This window comes from Melanotaenia boesemani, chromosome 9 (genome assembly GCF_017639745.1).
Source record: "Melanotaenia boesemani isolate fMelBoe1 chromosome 9, fMelBoe1.pri, whole genome shotgun sequence".
Lineage (NCBI taxonomy): Eukaryota > Metazoa > Chordata > Actinopteri > Atheriniformes > Melanotaeniidae > Melanotaenia > Melanotaenia boesemani.
In genome coordinates, this window is record NC_055690.1 from 27,269,928 (window position 1) to 27,293,679 (window position 23,752).

Genomic DNA, 23,752 nt, shown 5'->3' on the forward strand with positions numbered 1-23,752 from the left:
TAAAGTATGATAAGTATATATATATATATGTATATATATATATATATATACATATATATATATATATATATAGAGAGAGAGAGAGAGAGAGAGAGAGAGAGAGAGAGAGAGAGAGATAGATAGATAGATAGATAGATAGATAGATAGATAGATAGATAGATAGATATGGTGGCTGGGAATTACATTGTCGTGACGCACATTTACATTATAGAAACCATATTTTCCTTTACAAAACAAAAGTACCAAAAGTACAATGCTGAAACACTTTATCAAGGACTAAACAACTTTACATTTCAGAAAAAACAACTGTATGAAACGTGAAACACTTTTACAATCTTTAGATGCAAACTTACATGTGCAACTACAAAACATATTGCTTACAGAAAGAACACAAGTTCTGAATAAATTGCTGAAACACTTTTACCAACGTCAAAGCAACTTAAGTGAAACACTTTTACAAGTTCAGGAAACACACTTACCAAAAAATGACCCAGCTGGTGTTTCATCAAAATATGTGTGATAGAGAACATTTCCCTGCAAGACGAGCACAGTCTTGAAAATACCTTTTTGAAGTCTGAGTTCATTATAATCCAGGTACAGTAAAGTCACACAAATATATATAGGTCTAATATTAAAATCAAACTAGGAAACTAGGAATTTGTACGTGTTTACTTTTTTAGTCCGTATAAGTTACAACTGTTACACCAGTATTAAAAAGAAAAAGGTTTTATTTTTTCAGTCATGATTTCGCAAAAACTAATCTTGTGGGCGCACATGAGCATACAGCAAACATATACAAACATATACAAACATATAGTGATTTAATGTTAAAATACAATTGTGTCATTAAATAGCAGTCTATAAATAACCCTATGTAGATTTTCTAATCGTATAATTTTCCAATAATATAAATAAAACTGAATTTATTTTTAATTTTCTATAAAAGGTTTGGTCGGAAGTGTCACTTTCAACTTCCTGTTACGGCATCAGCAGCGGCGCTTGAGCGCTGTTTCTGAACGGAACAAAAACACTGAAACTAAACACGTTGTGCTTCGGTTTACTCTTGGGTCACTCTGGTGTGCTTCTGCACTCTAATGTGAACGTCTGCCGTCGATTTGCAATGTCTGTAGTAACAGTTCAGCTCGGTCAGTGCGGTAATCAGGTGGGTCAGGAACTCTTTGACATCGTATGTGGTGATGCTCAGGAGGGCCAAAGGAAAACATACAGCACAGCCAGCTGTGAGCGCTTCTTCCACCAAACTACGCAGGGAGGTAAGACGCCTTTTCAGGATATAAATAAATCGGATTTCTCTTTGCTCATGTTGACCGATTGTGCATTTCTGTACACCAGACCTTGAGGCCAGAGCGGTGCTAATAGACATGGAGCCCAAAGTGATCAACCACAGCATGACCAAGGCTGCGAGGTCTGGTAGGTGGAGATACGGAGAAAACTCGCACTTAAGTCAAAAGCAAGGTTCGGGAAACAATTGGGCTAATGGGTAAGGAAAGAAAGATATTAACCCTTATATCCTCTGATGGACTGTTCTGACTGTAGTTTATCAATAAAAAATGTTGTAGGAAGTAATTTCAGTTTAGACTTACAGGGAGGAAAGCTGATAACACTTTGGTTGTGTCCATCAAGGTATTGTGTCCATGGTCCACATCACAAAGATCTGGTGGAGGAACTTGTGAGGAAGGAGGTAGAACGCTGTGACAGATTGGCAGGTCTCATAGCCATGATGAGTGTTGCTGGGGGAACGGGGTCCGGGGTTGGTACATATATTACAGAGTGTCTAAGAGACATCTACCCAGCATCGTTCATCCTCAACCACCTCACTTGGCCGTATGGGACCGGGGAGGTATGGAGACTCAGTATCAGCACCTGACTTGTCTTTAAAGTCTGTCTTTGCTTAATTGACATCTTTTTTTCCCCCCTAACTTTTTCTTTCAGGTGATTGTCCAGAACTATAACTCAGTGTTGACGCTGGCACATCTCTACCAGCTCTCTGATGCCATCATGGTACATGAGAACGACACATTGCACAGGATCTGCAGTCAGCTGCTCAAGATCAAACAAATCTCTTTCAGTGACATCAACAGGGTTATCGCTCACCAGCTGGGCAGTGTACTGCAGCCTGCACTCACCCCAGATTCCCATGGAAACTACAGCAGAAATCCTCTTGGTGAGAAATCCCACCATGCACACACATATCCTGGACATAATGATTTGGTGAAAGTCTGTTTTTTTTTGGGTTTTTTTTAGAAGCACAATAAAGGTTTATGAATTTGACTGCCCAGAACTAAGTCCTGACTTGCAGTAAATCCCACTGAAACTGTCGAAACTCTGCAAAAATGCAGATATCAAGAAGGTTGCAAGAATGTTCTGTAACTTTTCTCAGGTGAACTGGTGAGTGCTCTTGCTTGCCATCCGGAGTACAAGCTGTTGAGTGTGTGCACTATCCCTCAGATGCCTAGTTCCTCCATAGCCTACAGCACATTCAGCTGGACGGGGTTGCTCAAACACCTACGACAGATGCTGATCTCCAACAGCAAGATGGAAGAAGGCATGTTTAGTTAAAACCAACTTGACCGGTTTAAGTTTAGCCTATCATGTCTGGATAATACAGCAACAATCAAGTGGGTTTGTGCCTTGAAAGCTTGTTTGTCCGTTTCAGGTATAGACTGGCAGGTGCGTCCACCTGCAGTTTCTGGGAGGACAGGAAGCAGCTTCAACACATCACTGGCCAACCTGCTCATACTGAGAGGGAAAGATGTTTACAGCGCAGAGACGGGTCAGAGGGGTTGTCTTTAATGACAATAAATTGACAATCGTGGAGGAGATAATCTATTTTTGCAAGTCTGAATGTTGCTGTACAAATGTCAAACCATAGCTGTGAGTTCTCTTCTCATCCTCAGGCAGCTTTGAAGACCCATCCATCTATACCCCCTGGCTTTCATCAGAAGAAGCTTTCACCGCATGGAAATCTCCAGTTCCCTTTAATAAGTATGAGAAGTCTGCCACGCTGGTCAGTAATAGTCAGGCTCTGCTCAGACCCTTAGATGACATGGTGAGAAAGGCGTGGAATATGTTTGCCTCCAGGTGAGTCAGTACCATAAGTATTATTTCTTGGGAAAAATGGGTCCAAACTGTGTAGGAATTGTGAAGTCACTTAGTCATTTCCTGAATTAAAATTAGTTTTTTTTTCATGTTACAGGGCCTACATCCATCAGTATATTAAGTTTGGCATCTCGGAGGAGGACTTCCTGGACAGTTTTACATCTCTCGAGCAGGTCATCTCTAGCTATAGTCAACTCCAGTGCTAGCACGACCATGGACTAATGGACTGAATATAGACACGTCCTGAGAGATAGAAACAACTTCTACACACCAATATCACCATGAGGACATGTGCTAGTTAAAGACAAAAAGCTTAAGCCATTTCATTATCATCATTTCATTTGCCTACATATATCTCTCTAATATCGCCAATTTCATGGAACATTTTTGACAGCAAAGAGATAAATGTCTATTAAATGGTTTTAAAGTCCAGTTAATAAAACATGTTTAGATTATGATGTCAAACATTTATGTGTTTGACACAAACTATCACCACAAAAACAAACCCCCAGCATTTTACTCAAGCTGCGAAACGCTAAAAGACACTAAAAGCAGCAGAATATTTACCCAGAGGAAGAAACCAAACTGGTGCTGCCTAATCTTCATTGCACTCTCCTCCACATATTTAACTAATAATGTTTTGTTTTCTTTATGTTTTAGTCGCTTTCATAAATAGGTATTAAAAAAAAAATATTTTAGACATCACTTTAGCCTTGTTTATTCACAGTATCAATAAACTAAACTGAAAGTGTTAAATTACATGAAACTTGCCCGTCTATAAATGACAGATGTTGCTAGGGATGGGCATATCGATACTCTGGAGTGGATACTTTGATATCAGCCAGTCAAAATATGGATTTAATACCTTTTTTAATATAGAAATACCACTCTGCTGATACAAAACATGCCATTTGTTTTCACTTCTGATAATTTTAGGCAATAAAATTGCCTGCATAGCCCAACCACTGTCTATTCCTTCTGTGTCACATGATCATGGCAGCCTATCAGATGTTGTTTAATGCTGTTTTATTTATATTTGTTAAATTACTATTACATATTATATTTTTTATTTCCCATTTAATGAATGCGAATATTCATATTAATCTGTAGTTTAATTTTATGATTTTAAACATTTTTAATCTTAGTTTTGTTTAATTTGTTAATGTTTTAAAAGCATTCCTTTCAAATATTGATATTCTTGAGTTTTATTTATATTTCATACTGCCCTTGCAATAACGAGATTAATGCATACTGTACAATCGTGATTTTCCTTTAAGGGGCAAAAAGTATCTAATATCAGTGTCAATGAAAAAGTACTATAAACTAACGGTATTGTATCAACAGGAAATACTTTAGATCAGGGGTGCCCAAGTCCGGTCCTCGAGATCAACCATCCTGCAACTTTTAGATGCAACCCTTCTCTAACACACTTGAATCAAATGTCATCTGCATGTCTTTCAGCTCTGCAGATGCCTGGTAACTAGCTAGTCATTTGATTCAGCTGTGTTGGAGAAGGGTTGCATCTAAAAGTTGCAGGATGGAAGATCTTGAGGACCGGACTTGGACACCCCTGCTTTAGATAATGCCACCTGGTCCAATAATAAAGCCAATGCAAAAATGCCTTCCAGCCAGCAGGGGGCAGTGCTTCTGTAAGCAAAAAGGTAGACTAATGAGGAAATCACCCCACTTATAATTATTATTTTGTTTCTTCATGAGGTTAATTGCTAATTTCAAGGCTATTACTGTTAACTTTGTGAAATTATTTTTAGAGTAAAACAGATTAAGCTTGTTGCGCTTGAAGTCTGGGCTAATTTTGACAGGTTACAAAGCAAAGGATCTGTGCAAGCATAGTTGACTTAGCTAGGTCCACCAAGCTATCTATTTATGTCACATTGTTGTCCTAGCTTTGTAATGCATGGTAGAAGAACAACAGGACGGACCTGTGAAAACACTGAACATGCTGCAGTTAAATTGACTGGCATAGTTTCAGCTTATCCATTCACACTCAACTGCTGTGCTAAATAGTAGATCTGTCTGGAAGTCGTTTCCAAAGGGAGCATTTTAGGGTTCAAATTCTTGTCCAATGACACATCAACATGTGGTGCTGTCAACTAAACCCCAGCACCACCACCAAAAAGTTAGTGGGCACTCATGCCTATCATATGCTTCTCAAAAAATTAAAGGGAACACATAATCATTATCATGTAACACAAAGTCACACTTCTGGGATATTGACTCGTCCAGTTAGGAAGTAACACTGACTGTCAATCAATTTTACCTGCTGTTGTACAAATAGAACACACAACAGGTGGAAATGAGAGGCAATTAGCAAAACAATCCTTATAAAACATTGGAATTTCAGTTCTTTTCAGAGAGCTGGCTCTTTTGGCTCAGTCCCCAAAGAAGAACTGGCTCTTTTGACTCCCAAAGAGCTCTTAATTTAAGATCTTTTGTAGTCCTTTATTTTACCTTAACTTTGCAAAATGAATGGTTTGTGTTTTGAAAACTGATTTGTGTTCAGTGTTTTTATGAGAAGCCTTATAATGGCCTTATTTTATGCATTAATTCAGTTACAAAACCATTATTAATTTTGTTTAATATTTGAATCAAACATTTTTTATTGCACAAATGAACTAAAAACTGCAAACAAAACAGAACAGAACCAAACTCAAGCAAATGGTATTAATCTGCCCACCTTACTGTTTTCAAAAAATGGTATGATCCTATTTCCTCACATCATCAAAACAAAGTTGTACCCTGAGGCTGAGCACTGTTAAAAGCTATGCAGCAAAGGAAAAAAAAAGGAATGATCCACAGACCATTCCCCTATCCTCATCCTCTCTGCCAGATTTTTGGTCATGTTTGCATTTAGCCAGTGCCCTCACCACTAGGGGTGACATGAGGTGGTGTCTGCAGCCCACAGAAGTTGCTCAGGTAGTGCAGCTCATCCAGGATGGCACATCAATCCATGCTCTGGCAAGAAGGTTTGCTGTGTCTTCCAGCAGCACAGTTTTGGGAGCATGGAGGAGGGACAGGCCAGGGACGTAGAGGGGACCATAGGACAACAACCCAGCAGCAGGACCGCTATCTGCTCCTTTGTTCAAGAAGTACTGCCAGAGCTCTACAACATGACCTCCAGCAGGCCACTAGTGTGTATTTTTCTGCTCAAACTGTCAGAAACAGACTCCATGAGAACCATGGTTGTGGTTCTGGCACAACATCAACAAGTTGGGCCTGCACTCACAGCTCATCATTGTTCACCAGGAGGTGAACCCCTAACACACACACAAAAAAAACCCCAAAAAAACAAAACAGTCTCAACCAACAAGATGGCTAATGTTAAAGCCCTGGTAAAGCTTTCAAGCCAAGAGGTGACACCATGCTGTCCATCTAGTATATGGAGTCTGTGTAAAGCACTTGATCTGCCTATCAACTGATTTTTAGGATTTTTTTTAATGCACAACAGTAAAAGTCTGGAAACTGATTTGTTTTACTTTTTTTTTATACTCATCCACATCTGGAAAATTTTTAACTAAAGACTCAGTGGTAGTTTTCTGCACTTTGATTGTAGGGATGTAGATAGAAAAATATATATAAATCAGATACACTTGAGGTCTTGAGTAAAAGTTCTTTTTTCCAACCTTTTAAGTTAAACCTCATATTTCTGTGACAATATATCCTCCCACTTAAGATCTGTCCAGGTTTCTCAGACATACCTGTCACAGTGTTTTCATTAAGAAGGATCTTCTCCAAACCCTCAGAGGCTGGTTCCCTCAAAGGACAACGTCCAAATACAAGCTGGCATCATGTATGCAGTGTCATACAGCGAGGACAGCTCAAGCATTTATATAAAAGGATGCCAACAACCACTATAGAAACATGGCACAACACAGGAGAACCAGCTCTACATGTCCAGAGTCAGTGGTCCAGCTGCACCTTGATAATGAAAGACCCTCCTTTGCACATTTTGGACAGAAAAGATATCTGGTTTGAGGGAAGATGTCCATGCTATACTAGAAAACCATCTCTGAAATGAGGTGGCCTCAGGTTTCACCTTCCCAGGACCTACAACACAGCCTTGACTCTCCTCGCCGGTCATTGTCAAATTTAAGCAATAACTTCCAACGACCCAGGCCACATAATGAGGCAATTATACATGTGACCATAGCAATCCTTAACTTGTGAATGTCCCTTTTACACTTACAAGCTAAAACTTCCCACTGCCACTGAAGAAGTATCTCGACTAAGAGGTGAAACGTTTTCAAGAACTAGAAAAGAAAGTCCAGTTGCCTTCATTCCAGCTCAGGATTACCATGATCTGGATGACGGATGAATCAACACAAACATGTTGAAAAGTATTAGTACACAAAGAAAAATGCCAAGAATATTAACTTTTCATTACTTTATTAATTTTACACAACAAAACATGGCTGACATGAAAACAGAGCATCACTGAAGACAGGCTGTTGCATCCACAAATGGACCAGTTAAAGTGCAGTGCTGAATCCCCACAACTTCAGCCAGCTTACAGACCGCTGCTGCCATGCAAACTTAACTGCCAACACCAGTCTGATAAGCTAGCTGACGGGGTGGGAAGGTAGTGTTGAGGGATGCATCTTAATCCAAAAGGGGGGAGAGGACCAGAATCTACAGTACACATCTCAGGAGTCAGGACAGCGTTCAAATTGAAGTCTTAATTGGCACAGCCCGACTGAGAATCATCCAGATGGAGAGCACCAAAAGCCAAATTTAGCTACATCTAATAAAGGACATGAGTGCAAAGAATTAATCAAATGGAGTAAAATGATCATTTATAAGAGCCAATCACTTCACTTACCTTGCAATGGACCATTTATAAGAGAAAATCAAGCATTAGCTCTGTGTTGGTTAAAAATCAACATGACATGATTACAATAAGGGTTTTGAAAATCAATGTTTAAAAAGAAAATACAAAAAAACAAAAAACAAACAAACCAAAAACTCAGACATGGAAACAAGTGCTGTAATTTCATCTTTTATATTGATCCGAGACTCGACCTAAATGCACAGAATAGAAATGGGAATATTTGCTGAGAGTACAATGTTATTTTACAAATACCACCCTTTTTTTGTTTTGGTTTATGTCCACACCAACTACAGGAATAGAAATACATTTGAGCACACTGTCAAAAAGATATTAAGATATTTACACAATGTGCAAAGCATCAATGCCTCATTATTTTAAGGTGATATTGCTTTTTTTCCCCCACCAACAGTTCCAGAAACAAAAGATGACAACATGGTTCGACTGTTAAACATAATAAAGACATGAGGACAATTAAACCCTGAAAACAAACCCCCCATCTGTAGCAGTTATCATGGCAGCACACAATACAATCAAATCTATCTCCATCCATACATTAAGGTTACAAAATTAAATAAAAATCAAGTCATTAAGTCAAGAACCATATTCATGGGAAGTCATACTTTCCCATCTTGCATAAGGCATAGCATCTGATGGGCGCTGCCCTTAACGCAGCAGCTTCCATCAAACTGCTGCTTTACTTCTGAGGTCAATGAAAGGATTAATTTAAAGTTAAAGTAACATGTTACGATCAGCAGTACAGCCATTCACACTACTTACACACAGTGAGATGAGAGGAAGAACTACAAAACCTGAAGAAGGAACAGTAAACAGCACATACATCCTCAACAGCGCGCGCACACACACACACAGAGGCAGACAATGCCTGTTTTTTCTTTTCTTTGTAAGCATTTAGCTTCTCTGAGAATGGATGGGGGTGAGGTTTGTTGTTAAGTTGTGAGCGGCTGTAGCTGAGTGGAGCGCTCTCAGCAGCAGCAGAGACACAGTCACTTGGATGTGCGCACCGCTTTGTTTTGCCATCACTTGGTTTTCTCTTCCGAGTGCCTCAGCAGCTGCAGCCGCTTGGCGTAGCTCTGAGCCATGGAGTTGACGATGGAGATGACAAAGTAGCAAACCATGACCAGCACCACCTTCTCAAACACCCACGACAGCCAATTCTCATCCTAGAAATCCCCAAATTGGAGTGGATATGCAATAAATTATTATCAAATTTACCATTATCTGTGCTGATAAATTTCAGTTTAGAAATGCCAAATGTATGCTTGAGGTCATTTAGTAAAAGGATCTCAGTTATATAGTTTTCCACTAGAGGGTGGTAACTCTTTGATTTCAGGGTGACATTTAACATTACTTTTTGCTGTCAAATTTATTAAGTTTCATAAAATTGTTCATCTAAATAAATGCTGCTTGTCCTAAACCAAGAAAAAGTGTTTGTACAAGCTAATAAATTATATTTGTGGTTATTTCTGTAAAGCTGAAAAGCTTCATAGGCAGTTTAGAAAACTGTACACACAATTAAACATTATGAAACTGACAAAAAGCCCACATATAAATAGCTCTTGGGCATATTTTAGAGATAAGTTGTCATCTGAAAGAGGAGCATAGTCAAAACTAATTGTCCTCACCGCTGGTGCGCTTCCTCCAGAATGGTGCAGCTTGTTCCTCTGTGCTTCCAGGTACTGACTGAAGGGCTTCTGGAGTGATGGTCCTAGTTTAGGGATGGACCTGCCACAGCACATCCACAGGGCAGCAGACAAAAGAGCAGACAGACAGAAAAAAGGAAGAAAAATCAGTGACTTACCCTTTCAGCAAAACAACCAAAGAACCTGGCTCTCTTCATTATTTAAAAGAGCTGGCCTACAAGATCATCTAAAGCTGTGAAAAAGTCCCCTCATTTTATAAAGACTAACAGCCTCTTCACTCATCCACCAGTTGACCAGCATCCAAGCAGCAGCTGCGGAAGGGCCCCATCCTACATGTGGGCCCAACCTTGCAGCTGCCACCACCTCTAATTGTTACTGTGAGCAGGAGTAGGCAGCTGAGAGGAATGAAGCAGAACTCCTCAGAGCTCCTTTTATAAGACTAAGCTCTCTACAGGAGTCTGTGTCAGCCTTTTCAACCAGGAAATGAGTCGACATGATGTCATCACCTTTACCACCATTGCTGTCTTCATGGTGGAAAGACAACCAATCAGGGTGTGTTCATGTCCCTATTAGGTAGTGTGGACATGCTCACCAGGGGGCCAGGACCATTTTAATGAAAACCACTTTAAAAAGTTAATGTCATACACTGGCTTTGATATTCAAGCTATACCTTCAGGTGAGCAGCAGAACAGGCTAAAGAGAATTTCTAACACATTGTCAGCTTTTAATACCTTGAAAAGAAAGACAGGAAAAAGAAAAAAAAAAAAAAAAAGATGCTAAAGATTATACACAGACAGCCTTCCCACTACATGAATTCAATTCTGTCCCCAGTCAGGACATAAACATGGTGTCTAGACTTAACTAGACTAAGCAAAAAGCATGAGAGATAAACACCAAATGAGAACCGGGTAATTCCTGAAGTAGAAATCTAACTAGATTTAAGCGACTCATTACTGTTATCTGTCATACTTTGAATACAGACACACATGAGTAAATGCAAAAGCACCCTGCATCAGCACTGAAGCATCACTTGGACGAATCATAGCGAGTCACCAAAGTCACCGTTCATGGGAAAGAACCTTAAATACTACTTTAATAAGAAAAAGAAAGACTCTGGTCTAAATATACCAAGAGTTACATGTCAGATATCACATAAAATAACCAAACATTAACAAAAAAGTAATTAAAAAACATATTTCCTCTGAAATAGCATCACAATAATAAAACACACACTTATGTGTATCTTTTTTTTTTAATATTTTAAACCTTCTTCAGATCAGGTTTTATAACATCTATAACCACTAAATTAGCCAATCTGGAGAACAGTTAAACAATCAGAGCGAGTAATTCTTTTGCCCAACATCAATGATCATGTTTCGTGCCTCATTGAGGCAATCCTCTCTGTCAAAGCTCAACTTGTGAGTCAGATCAGCATGTTCAGATAAGACCTCACACGCCTGACCACCAGTGTTCCAGAAATTGATTGCATGTGGGGCTAAGAAATACCTTTGTGTGGGAAAATGCCAAATACATGCATGTGCACCGCTGCAATGAAAGTATTTATTCATACAGGAACCCCAATCAATGGTTAAAATGCATCTGTGTTTGAATGCATTGCAAACCACACCAGAGAAATGATTATGAGTCTACAGAGGAACTGATTATTCAAGCCTCTTTCACACAAACTTACCCAATGAGTGACACCATTTGCTCCACTATGTGCTTGCTGAAGGTAATGATAACAAAAAGTTTCTGTAGAATAAAAGAGAGAGAAAAAAATTAACGCTCAAGCCCAATATTTTAAAACCATTTCTTACATATTAACAAAGCCATTTTGTGTTGTACAGATCAAGTGTTTCAGGAACAATTGATAAATTTACTAGTTTTACAAAGAAACTGAACAAAAAGAAATAGAGCAACACAGCTGTGAGAAATTGAGACCATATCTACCGCTGTTCACTGACACACTAATTACTAAACTAAAACCTAGCAATAAGCTACATTCTGGGCTGCGAGGGGCTTTGTGTGGTTTGCAAAGGACCAAACTGGAGGGGTTGGGCGACCAAAACCACATTACTCTTCTCTGGTTCTGAAACTGATCAAATTTAAAAACAGCATGACACATGCCCCCCTGGACTTAATCAGACAGGAAATATCACGTGATGTCAAAGACATTCAAGGTACAAAGAAAGAAAAACAAAAACCCCCTTGCAGCTTCATAAAGTCTGTTCAGTTTCCTTCGGTCAGGTCAACCATCTCATGTCTACTCAACATCATTCACTGCCCCCAACAGTGAGTCGGTGCCCTTTGTCTGAGAAATCTCTAAGAGATCACAGGCTGGTACCATGAAGAGATGGATACACTTATTTAGTTTACTAAGATACTCAGCGACTCACAATGTATCCAAGCTCCATGAGCCTCTCATTGTCTAGGTTTATATTAGTCACTGGTGTGGCAGACTCAACAGTACACACATAATTGGTGGGGGAGGGGGGGGGGGGGGGGATATTTCAAAATCTAAACTTTTTAAACACTGCTTAAAAAAACTTCCTTCCTTTCATCTGGAGCCTGTTTATATGGCCTGGAAGCATATCAAAGCTTAAAGAAAGAGGAATTCCCAAAGGAACAGGGCAGCATCAGAAAGAGTTAACCAGCAGTGCACAATTAGGAGTTTCATGGTAACCAACTTATGATCTCAGCACAAGGCTTCATCCTTCATCTTTCCCACACGTTTTGAGGTTATGGAGATAGCTCAAAATGAATCAGTCAGCAGTGCATAACCTTTTTTTTCTTGACGTGCATCATTACATTGTGGCCGGTGAATTGTGAAGATGTGTAGAAGTCATAATTTTATCAGTATTTGAGCACATGCCTGTATGGCTTTTGATAAAAATGGAAAACCCACGAGGGGTGAACTCAAGGTTTCAGCCACCTCTAAGGCCCTGTTTACACCACGATGCTGAGACAGTAAAATACTAAAGTTTTGTTTTGTTCTGGCCATTCAGTAACAGTGTTGTGATGATAAAACCGCAAAGATTTGACAACGGCCTCCAGAGTGAAATTTTCTCTTGGCGACCTGGACGTCTTGCACGTCACACTCAGACCCTGCTTAATCAGCGAAAAGCAACAACAGTGGCGGACCTCCGTGTCATGCTTGTGCTGCTGTATCCTCTGGGTAAGACCTGCGAGGACAAGCCACTGGTAGGACGATTTTGAGAATGGCGTTGTTGACGAGCCAGCATGGAGGTTGGCACGCAACACTTCGGTTGTTGTAGTGAGCTTTCAGGTCTTATGAGGATGTGGTGGACACCTGGGTGTGTTGTTGCAAAGTTTCACTGCCCACTAGAGGCCTGGCAAAATTCCTGGTCCTATTTATGTTTTCCCCTGCAGGTTTTCATTCTGCTGTTGTTGTAAATGCAATTTTTTTCCCCAAATATACAAAAGAAAATTTTTTGCATGGAAACGTTGGGTAAACTGGGCCTGATTAACCCTTTATCTGTGTTACTGACCTGTATATGCATCTTGATGATAGCTTTCCCAATCAGAGTTGCTCCAAAGAAAGTCCAGAAGGGAACCAGGAAATGGCCGCAGGTTATTCCAGCCAAGTCAAAGAGAGGATTAGGAATCTGACAAAAACACAAAGAAAATCGTACTGATTCATAGTCATAAACAAACACAAATATTTATTTTACCTCAGTAACTTTCTCAGTTAAGAGAAAAAAAGAATATTTGTTCATGTATGTGAAATAATCACAAAAATGTTATAAATCAAGATACTTACTGAGGCGCAAGCCAAGATCCCAAAGAATCCCACTTTCTGCACCATATGCTGGACTCCCAGCTTTGCTCTTGTGACAAAATCCTGGAAAAAAATATGTAGAACGCATTTTTAAAACCACATCATTGCTTCTGTACATAACTGGATTTAATTGTCTACAGCCATCTTTTTTTGTGATGTCAGAAATAAACATGCAAATTTTACAAATAGAGACCTGTAAATACATAAATACTATTTCTTAAAATATTCACATAAAAATATATTTTTAACAGTGGAGGTGTCTGATATAATAAAGAGCAAGGGCCTTGGTAAAACTACCTGCTATTAATTAGAACTCTAATTTCCTTAAAGTTTGGTAAATCACATGATACGTCAGCTAAAATAAGTTGATTGTATCTTTATTCCTGTGGGGGTGAAATGTTTGTGGTTACATGCTGAAGACCACATCCGAGATAGGAACGGGATCAAATGGTGGTTTTGAGAACTGGCACCTTATAACATGGTTCAGTTTAGTTTCAGTCTTAACACTTCAGATAAATATTTTTTTCTGTATGTGTCCATTTTTTTAATTAAGTCGATTATTTACTTTGTAAGAAAATCCCCATGTAATAATGAAATGCACAAGTTAAAGTTCTGAATAGCTTCCTCTTTCATTTTTACATGCATCACATCTACTGCTAGAGTTTTTTAATTCACCTACAGATACTGTAAAGTAAAATAATCTCAAATAAAAACAGCTATGTAATGCAGCATTTTAGCTTGTGTCATTCATTTCCATAAATCCCATGTGTTAATCAGGTTTTTACAGAAATGTTTCCATGCCATCATTTAGAATAAAAAATCAGAGCACAATGGAAGCTTTGAGATCCTGAATAAAACCTCGTGATGAACACTCTGATACGAGGATGGCCCCCTCTGCCTTTTTCAGCTGACAACTATGTGAGATTTGGTGATGGAGACAATCCCCACTATTTCTCTCATTTTTGTTCGGCTGACTCAGCATCTGATCTCAGCAATCTCCAGTCATGTGAACTTTGTTCCTCACAGAGCTGTCTGTCATTCAAATTAGAGGCTGGTGAGAAGAAAGATGGAGGGCGGATAGAGGAAGGCAAAGAGAGGCAAAGCCCGAGGGATGATTAAAGAGGGAGCTGTGCTCAGGGTGACTCACCCACAAACAGGCAGATTTACTGGAAGTGCAAGAAGGGAGGAGCTTTGCTGAAGTCACATGCTGCTTTAAGACCAATCAGTGGCCACTGGCTTCATGGTCAGTTGTGCATTATGAAAATTTGACCAAATTAAATAAGATCGTATCATACAGAGTCGATGGGCCAAGTATACACACCTATGCCAAGATGAACCCTCATACTTGGATTTCTTCAGCATATTTTTTTAATTTGGGCTGAGAGTCACAATTAAAACTTCTAAAAATATTTTAACCTGGTCAGTGTTTTCTACCACTCCTATTTTTTGATAAATTTTGAGGGTTTATAGAATTGCATCAAGTCAAAGGCACATCTGAGGTGGGTAATGCTTCTTAAGACAATAAACATGAATTCATGTAAATAACACTCTGGAAAAAGGATTGAATTATTAGAAATGCCAAAGCCTATGGATGTCTTTATGAATCTTTATGTTCTTCTCGTTCTCACCTGAGCACCCTCTGCCTGCTCGAGCATCTCCTCAAACTCCTCATAATCTTCATCATCTGGATCAGCTCCAGACTGACGAGCTGCTCTGGCCATGAAATACGGAGGCAGCTCTCCGATGGCGGTGCCGGCACCCTAAACACAAACAGCTTCAATTTTTCTATCAAATTTCCTAAATCCACACACATAACAGGATTCCTGAGAGATGCAAGTACTTAGGATTTATGCATGAATAAGGTAAACACTATTTTCTTTTCAGTGGCCACAAATATTTGGAAAACCTGTAAGGCATGAATTCATATTTCTTGGAGAAGTTGCCAGCTAGTAGTTCTGAAAATTCCTGCCTTAATGAGTTTCAGATCTTTGTTTTGTAAACAAACCACTACTCACCCACATGCAGGCCTCCAGTCGGACTTTTGACATGATTGAGAAGAGGGAGATGCTGACGTCCATGACTTCACCTTGGGGACAGACAATCTGGTCTGGATAGGGAGGCTCTGGGAAGTCTGTAGATCCACACTCATATGCTGCCAGGGTTACTGATGCTATGTGTGGACCCTGAGAGACAGATTGGACATGTGGTAATGGAGAGCCCAATGACTTACAATATACAAGCACATGTATTAAGAATAACTTCCCAGTTTGTCTTATAAAACACAAGACTGATAAACATGACTATATGTGACAAACACTACTGCTTGAGTGAGCGGTAAAAATAAGAAAACATGGTAAAGAAAGACTTATATATAACACTGAACAGGTTTAACAATTATTTTTAATCTTGTATTTCAGTGGTATGTATTCAAGAAAAAAAAAGGATTACAATAATTGCAGAAAGGTTTAAATATTACCCATTTTAAATTAGCTCCTCGCTCAGTAAGTCCAATACATATTTTTTCTGTAAATCCTTTTTTCTGAATTTATTATTGATTTTTTTGTTCAAATTATTTAATAAAAGTTGACTATTTCACTTTGGGATCATTTTGGGGCCTGCAATTTGTGGTAATGCTTAATTGCACTGGAATAAGAACTTGTAATTTGTAGCATATCCTCTTTAAATGTAATTGCATTTGATCCCATGTTGAAAGGTTAAAACCATGTAAATTGCCCACAGTTACATTTGAGAGTCAACTGTAGCTGAGTCACACAGTCTCTCTCTGACATGCAGGCAAGTCATCAGTGTAAAGAAGCCCTGTTAGGTAGAGCCACCTGGCCTCAATAACAGCCCACCTGGAAATACAACACAGATAGTCCATTATGCTTATTTAAGGTGATACCAGTAGCACTGACGGTGGATGGACAGCGCACAATAAGTCTGTGTTGAATCCATCTGCTCTATCAAACAAACCGCACCTGAGCCCAAGTGCATGCACAGAGGATGCTTATTTAGTTTCAATGCCTTCCATCTCCACAAAGCCTGAACTTCATTTAACACCATCTCTACATGATACAACACGTCAATGCTGACACACACAAAAAAAGCTGTGATTCAAACTTAGAAGATGAAATTTCTGTTACAGTCATCTGGCCAGAGGGCTGAAGCCTTTGTTTGCTTAAGCTGGCAGAACAGATATCACATTTAGGGTGCAAAAACTAGTTCTTTAGTTAAAATCCAGAGTGAGGTGACAGAATTAAAAGTCTTCTGAGAAATTCATCAGTAGCAGGTTAAATAAACAGATAAAGAGACAATGAGTCAAAGGAGTGGATCAACATCTACAACTGAAATAACCTTTAAATAACTCAGTGTATTTAAATGACTGTCAAGCAAATATAATCTCATCCAAAGTACCTTTAGTTTTACTCAGAATCCAGCTTTTAAAAGCACAGCAATGACTTCTGAAACATCAAGTTGAATCATGAGATCATACTTCTGAGTGAATCCTTGCTTCTGAGCACAATGATCTAATCCTCTCTGTGGGACTCTTTAATAATACTTTAGGACTGAGGTAAATCCACATAAACTGTTGACGGTTTTTCTTTAGAATTAACACAGTTTAACATGGGTAGCTGTGAATTGTGGCACTGTGAACATGAACTAAATTTAGATTACAACGAAACAGGAAATGTCTCCTCGTGAGCATCAGGCTCATGTCATGTGGTCTACACTATGAAGCGGGCTTTAACCTTTCAGTTGAGCCTTTAGAGGGGAAAAAACACAAGAAACTGGTGATAGTGGCAAAAATTAAGGGACACTTTGTGAAGCACTCTAAATATATCTTGAAACTGCTCACATCTTGAAACTGCTCAGGATGCATATATACTGGTGACGCAAAAGGGGCAATGCAAGAGAATTAATTCATGTGTAAACTTACAATTGGTTAACACAATTCTGTTGAAAGAGGTGCCCTAGTTCTCAAACACCACATCAAAAACTCAACAAGAACACAGGGCCTTGTGGAAAAAAAATCCCTTAATGCAAAGTATATAGAAAGCAAAGAGTCTAAAAAAATATACTGAAATATAGAAAATAACTAAGAAGATCTGAGAGACAGCTGCTATTGAAAGGTTGGCAGGAGATGTAACAGAGAAAATCTGTGAAAAAAGAACTCCACTTTTTAAGTGTTTGACTGACTGCTTTCAAATTCACTAAAATTACAACCTCTTTAACAAGCTATGGAACTGATTATATCCTCTATTCAATTTGTTTCACAGTAAACTGGGTCTTGCTTAGCTTCACATTAGAAAATGAACTGCAAAAACTAAAGTGGAGCAGCAGAGCAGGATGAAGTGAAAAGCATAAGCATATGGAGGTATAAGCAAGGAGCAAAAGGTTTAATCAACAATCAGAACAAAAATAACTTTGTGGAACACTCTATGAAGGCCATGTATACAATGCATTACCAGCAATCTATTACACAAAGTAATGCATTAATAAGGCTTTTTTATAATCTACATATATTTATTGTCAATCCCCACAACCAGGATAAGGTAAACACGTGCATTATGAGACAGGTTTAGCATCCATACTTCTACAATACCTATAAACCAAAGTAAAAGCATGGTTGGATTACATAGCACTTATTAACCACAAAAGCTTCAGCCATTATGTCTTAAACTGTTTATCAAACATGATAGACATGACATGTCTGTACAAGTATTGCAGATTTTCCAGTAAATAAAAATCGATTAGTTTAGACTGCAGATAGGAATGGCACATTTTCAGAAAGCTGATGATTTCCACATGTTTCCAAGAAGTATTGTTACAGTTTACTTGTGGATTTGAAGTTGAGCAACAAATAAAAAGAAAAAAAAATCAGTGTGTCTATTCATAGAAAGAAACCTCCCCTCACAAAGAAGTAATAATAAAATCAAACCACCTCAACATTGTGATAAATATAAAAACACACAATAAAATAGACGGTAAGACCAGACAGTACAATGGAATTACAGCATCTGAAGAAGCAGGGCACTACGTCCAGTAGAAGGCCTTTTAAAACTACTCATAGTAAGCAGCAAAGGAATCATGGAGGGAGTGTACATCAGTTCTGAAGTAACAGGAAGGCCACACTCATCTCTTTTCCTATTATTTCATTTCATTATAATGGAAATGGCTGACTCAAGTATACCACTGTTCTAGAAAAGGAGAAGCCACATCATCACCCCAAAACTGAGTTTTTCCCCCCGCTTGCATTTCACTAAATTCTCCATTTTGCCACAACCAAGACAAATGACACACATTTTGGTGACTCGTTCATAGTCATTGTGTGACGAATGTCAAGGGAGAACTTTCAATCTTGGTTAGCATCTGACTGAAGGGGAACTAAAGTGTGAAACTTGAAACACTTGAATATGATAACTTCTGACTGAGTATGGGGTTTGATGCCATCATCTGGTGACGACAGGGAAAGGCACATGACTTATGCTTAGGTACTAGTTTTTAATGTTGAATATGCGAAAACATTTATAAGAAAATGGCATATGGTGTCATTGGCAGATATTTTGCTGCCAGTGTTTCAACATTATTTATCTTGTTTTCCATCTACAGCTCCATGTGGGCCAAATGACTCAATTAATTAAAAAAATATATGAAGATGTTTAAATGAGTATCATTTTTTTATATATATAAAAAAAAAGATAGATCCAAGTAGATTTGATCAGAGCTGATTTTGGGCAGCTGTAACTCAGGAGGAAGAGCAGTCGTCTGCCAACCTGAAAGTCGTGGATCAATTCCAGGCTTCCCCTGACTGCACGCCAAAGTGTCCTTGGACAAGACACTGAACCCCACATTGCCTCCCGTTGTGTTTATTTAGGTATGAATATGTGTGTTAGAGCAAAAGCACTTGTATATAACAACAGGGTATGGGTGAATGGAACGTGGTGTAAAGCCCTTTTAGTAGTCAACATGACTAGAAAAGTGCTAAATAACTACCGTACATTTACAGTTTCAGTGGAAATTTACATGGATTTCATGTCTAATAGTGTGTGCACCCTGATAAAGTGTAAAGGTTGACAGTTGAATGACTTATTTGCAGTCAGAAATGTGTATTTTTACTCAGATTATATTTCCATTTTGTATGTAGTCTGCAAAGCTATAAGCTCTATATATTAATTTTGATAGATTAACCTCTTTAAAAGGGGGGAATGTCTTCACAGACTTATCATTTATGCTTGATGCCGAAAGATGGATACGCAGTTGGACAGACACTTTTGTCCACATCCTGCATCGTTGACGGTCGTAGTTGGTGCGTTTTCAGGGGCCTTGCAGATCCGTTGCTTGACGTAGCAAACAGAGTAATACCACCAGAAACCGCGGGGTCATTGTTGCACAGTACAGCTGACATGCAACCAGCAAAAGGAACAAACCAGAGGAGGAGAAACAGGAGGAGGAATAGGAGGAAGACTAAGATGATAACTTCAGAGATGGCAGGAGCTTTTGAAGAAAGGCTGTGAGTGTGTGTTCAGCAGCTGCAGACAAAATTATAGCGGTGCATTACTGCCACTAACCAGTGTCCAAAACTGATGTTAGAATGCGATTAAACTCCGAACTCAGCACTGCCCACTAGTGGATGAATTACCTTCATAACCATGGCAACGTAAAAGATGCATGGAAATATGAAACAGACAAACCTAGTATGTACATAAGGGAGCATAAATGGACTTTTCCTCTTTTGTGATGTTGCCACATTAACTGCAAAATTTTCTATATGAAATGACTGAATCTATTCTACATTTCCACATGTTTAACTCAGTTTTCTATTTATTTATTTATTTTTTACATTATTGGAAATAAAAGCCCATCTGTATTCTGTATTACCCCATGGAAACAATATGTATGACTAGTGATCTCTTACCAGATAAAGAAGGAAGGTGTGCAGACCAGTCCCAAGTCCTACTGAAGACAGGATCCCAAGGCCTACCCAGTAGGCACACCACAAGAACTTCTTTTCCAGGTACTGAACATACTGCAGGGAAAGCAACAGAACACAAATCATCAACAAGGCAGAAAATATAATTTACTTTTGTTATTGTCCTCTTAAATTTACATTTCTAAATATTTTAAGGGGGTAGACAGAAATGTGGCCGTCAATCCACGCCAACAGCTTTTCTACACATTTCCAACAGTGCTGCCAACACTGTCTTGTGTCTTGCCCATTGAAACAAAGGTAGAATGAATGGGATACTGGGTTTAAAACTGCAACCTTTCGGATGACCTTTTCTAACATCCTCAGTCACTTCCACTTAATACATACTTTTAATTAATTAATTAATCAGCTTTTTGGTGATATTTGGTGGAAACAACAAGAAAGCGGGGACCCATGCTGTCTGGTATCAAAAGTTCAGGCCGGAGATGGTGGTATAATTGGGTAGGGGCAATTTTCTTGGCACACTTTGGGCCCTTTAGTATCAACTGAGCATTCTTTAAATGCCACAGGCTGCCAGAGTATTGTTGCTGACCATATCTATCATGTCTATCCCTTGATGGACATGATAGATGACCCTATGACCATGTCTATCCCTTTACGGACACGTTGCATCCATGGTCTGACATCTACTACTTCCACCAGGATAATGTACCATGTCACAAAGTTCAAATCATCTCACAAAGAGTTCACTGTATTCCGATGTCTTCCACATCTCAGTGGAAAGAGAGCTCCTTTAGGATGTGGCGGAACATGAAATTCTCGTCATGGATGTGCATCCGACAAATCTGCAGCAACTGTGATACTATCATGTGAAGCTAAAGAAGGAATGTTTCCAACAACTTGTTGACTCTACAACACCAAGAATTCTGGCAGTTCTGAAGGCAAAATGGATTCCAACTAGATACCAACCAGTTGTTTCAAATAAAAATCCTAAATTAAAATTTCTTGTTGTTTCCTCATAGTATTTTTTTAACTGGCTGCAATGGGTTAATTTTCAACTCACTGGTACTGAGATCTGGAAAGGCGATAAATATACACTGGGGGTTGGTGTTGCTTTAACTATACACTAACAGACTGAGGTAAAGGTGAATATGTAAACAGATCTTTCAGCCAGCTGACAACATGATCAAGGGTTACTTGACAGCAGGGCAGACCACATTATCTACCCAAAGCAAGCTTTCTTCAAGTGAGGTTTTAGGTGATAAAAACAGACTTATCATCAACCTTTATACAGACAATGGTGATGAAGTTGTATTGATGATTAATATCTCCTATAAATAATAATAATAATAAAAAAATCATAAGTCAATCCTTACTTGTTGGTGCGTTCCCTCAGTATAATATGCAAATGAGAAGAGAGAACATAACACCAAAAATAAGAACACTGGGCATCGTTGTTGCCAGAGCCTGAATGGGAAAGCAAAGAAACAAAGCGATTAATAACACACGTTAGAAACATGAAAGTTAAAAAAAGAATATTAACCAGCTCTAAAAAATATGACTGAAGGACAATGATTTATTGAGTTTCCTTTAAATGAACATTTCTGGGTTTAATTGTCTGAAGAACAATTTAAAAGGAAATCAGCTTCGTAGGGACAGAGAGGTCTTTTTTGTAATCTTTTATATTACAGGATATGTCTGCTTTATGAGGAAGAGAATCTAATAACTAAGAAGAAAAAACAAATGGCACAAAAAGTCACTACAAGGAAATACACATTTCCTTCAACAAAATAACGGAAAAAAGCATGATACACTGGAAAAACCTGTTTCACCGCTTACTTAAAAGTCAACTCCTGTAGCTTAATGAGGGCTTCCAGAAGAAAGTAATGTAGAGTTGTGACTGGCCTCCTCCATAACACCAGAGAAAGACGCTCCTCTTTGTCCTTCTGTCGTCTGTCTTTTACTGATAAGTCTGAAGGACAAAAAGATCTGTAATCATCTTGGAATTCTGTATTACTAACCACTTCACTTATTATTACATCCTGTGGAATTGATAATGCCAAATACATAATAAATGTGACATCAACAAATATCTTCTTCCAACTATGGGCCAAGGTGCTCAGCTGGAAACTAAAAGTAAATGAAAACTAGCCAGCTCGTGTGTTATGACGTGTATGGCATGAGTTGGTAGATTATGACCTTTAAACATACGTGTTGACTTAGCCAATCAACATTATAAAAGATAAAGTTTATTAACTAACCTGCAGACTTTCCATTTTGTTTATCTTTAGTTCCTGCGCGTTTCTGAGGCTGTTCACAGCTGGCTCCATTGGCTGCCATCTCAGTCACCGTTAAGCTGGTCAGGCAGTCTTAAAGAAGGAAGCGTATGTGAGAGAGAAAGTTTGTATTAATCTTTCAACAGCGCCTACCTATCTATTTGCTTCCTATTTATCGAGAGAAGATGACAGTCACAGTGTGGGACCTAGCCCTGCCATGAAACCCTAATCAGTGGCTCGTAAGCGATACCTGTCAAAGGTAACATTTCATAAACATACCGCCATAGCAAACGTTGATATTTATGGTAATTACAAGTTGCGGACATAACACAAAAATAGACAGGGTGATGTAATAACAAATTTCCTAACGAAAATGGTATTTAGTTAACCGAATATGTGTGCGTCATTCTGTAACAAGATATGATTCCAAATGCGAGGACATCATTACCCACCACATGCTAACCGGCTAGCCAAGATATTAGCGGCTAAGCTAGGGACACCGGGAAATCGTACACCAAAATGAGCGTTTTAAAACAGACGACCAGTTCCCTTGTTAATTGGGAAATATACAGATAAATTGGCTGCCATTACACTTTCGTGGTAATGGGACAAAAAACCTTATATAGAGATTAAAAAGCGGGATGTTTGTTAAAACTACATGACATCTTCATACCTCTTTCCTGTCTTCTTCACCCGGAAACAAACTTTGGACGTATCAAAATAAATGGTCTTAATGTAGAATTCTGAAGTTTCATGCAGACAACTTTTAAATGAGTTTAATATAACACAATATTTTCTTTTTTTATTCAAAAGCGAACTAGAACGCAATATTAGTGATTTTTTTAGCAAGTGCCGCAAACGGTTTAATATAAACAATAAGGTAATATACATTACCTTTAATATGAAATTATTGGAATGACGTACTTCCGTAAGTTTCGTTTTGTGATCCAATAGGAAGATGCCAAATTTGCCAACAAAATGTGATAACTGACAGTATAAGCCCGACAGTGTGGCACTGTACTTTTTCTTGACCTTTTGTTATTATTTAATTTTTTATGTATTTATTTAACGGTGTTTGGCTCCCATTATATAACTTGTATCCCACATTCAGTAAAATTATAAATG

The 23,752-nt window shown here is 38.6% G+C and overlaps 2 protein-coding genes across 3 annotated transcripts; one reads left to right on the plus strand and one right to left on the minus strand.

Annotated features, from left to right (window-relative positions):
- The first annotated feature begins 989 nt into the window (after positions 1-989).
- On the plus strand, positions 990-4,097 carry tubd1 (tubulin, delta 1). The gene is made up of 8 exons (XM_041995453.1): positions 990-1,271; positions 1,351-1,498; positions 1,642-1,858; positions 1,951-2,182; positions 2,399-2,563; positions 2,675-2,791; positions 2,916-3,099; positions 3,215-4,097. Exons 1-8 carry the CDS (start codon positions 1,121-1,123, stop codon positions 3,321-3,323), a joined length of 1,323 nt encoding a protein of 440 aa, XP_041851387.1. The 5' UTR covers positions 990-1,120; the 3' UTR covers positions 3,324-4,097.
- Positions 4,098-7,504: 3,407 nt separating this feature from the next.
- On the minus strand, positions 7,505-23,419 carry vmp1 (vacuole membrane protein 1). Of its 2 annotated transcripts, none has more exons than XM_041995459.1 (12): positions 23,301-23,419; positions 22,613-22,720; positions 22,191-22,323; positions 21,728-21,818; positions 20,340-20,450; positions 15,439-15,606; positions 15,052-15,183; positions 13,406-13,486; positions 13,134-13,250; positions 11,315-11,376; positions 9,607-9,706; positions 7,505-9,144 (listed from the first exon to the last, which is right to left on the minus strand). In XM_041995459.1, exons 2-12 carry the CDS (start codon positions 22,689-22,691, stop codon positions 9,001-9,003), a joined length of 1,218 nt encoding a protein of 405 aa, XP_041851393.1. In that variant the 5' UTR covers positions 22,692-22,720; positions 23,301-23,419; the 3' UTR covers positions 7,505-9,000. The 2 variants fall into 2 exon arrangements, with proteins under 2 accessions (XP_041851393.1, XP_041851394.1); XM_041995460.1 differs by lacking the exon at positions 23,301-23,419 and adding an exon at positions 23,080-23,248.
- Between the last annotated feature and the right edge of the window lie 333 nt (positions 23,420-23,752).

Coding starts and splice junctions, on each gene's coding strand:
- tubd1 (XM_041995453.1), top strand. CDS start 1,121: ATGTCTGTAGTAACAGTTCAGCTCGGTCAGTGCGGTAATCAGGTGGGT. Junction 1,499..1,641: donor GGAAACAATTGGGCTAATGG/GTAAGGAAAGAA, acceptor GTGTCCATCAAG/GTATTGTGTCCATGGTCCAC. Junction 3,100..3,214: donor TGGAATATGTTTGCCTCCAG/GTGAGTCAGTAC, acceptor TTCATGTTACAG/GGCCTACATCCATCAGTATA.
- vmp1 (XM_041995459.1), bottom strand. CDS start 22,691: ATGGCAGCCAATGGAGCCAGCTGTGAACAGCCTCAGAAACGCGCAGGA. Junction 22,324..22,612: donor ACAAAATGGAAAGTCTGCAG/GTTAGTTAATAA, acceptor TTTGTCCTTCAG/ACTTATCAGTAAAAGACAGA. Junction 15,184..15,438: donor GACTGGAGGCCTGCATGTGG/GTGAGTAGTGGT, acceptor GTTTGTGTTTAG/GGTGCCGGCACCGCCATCGG.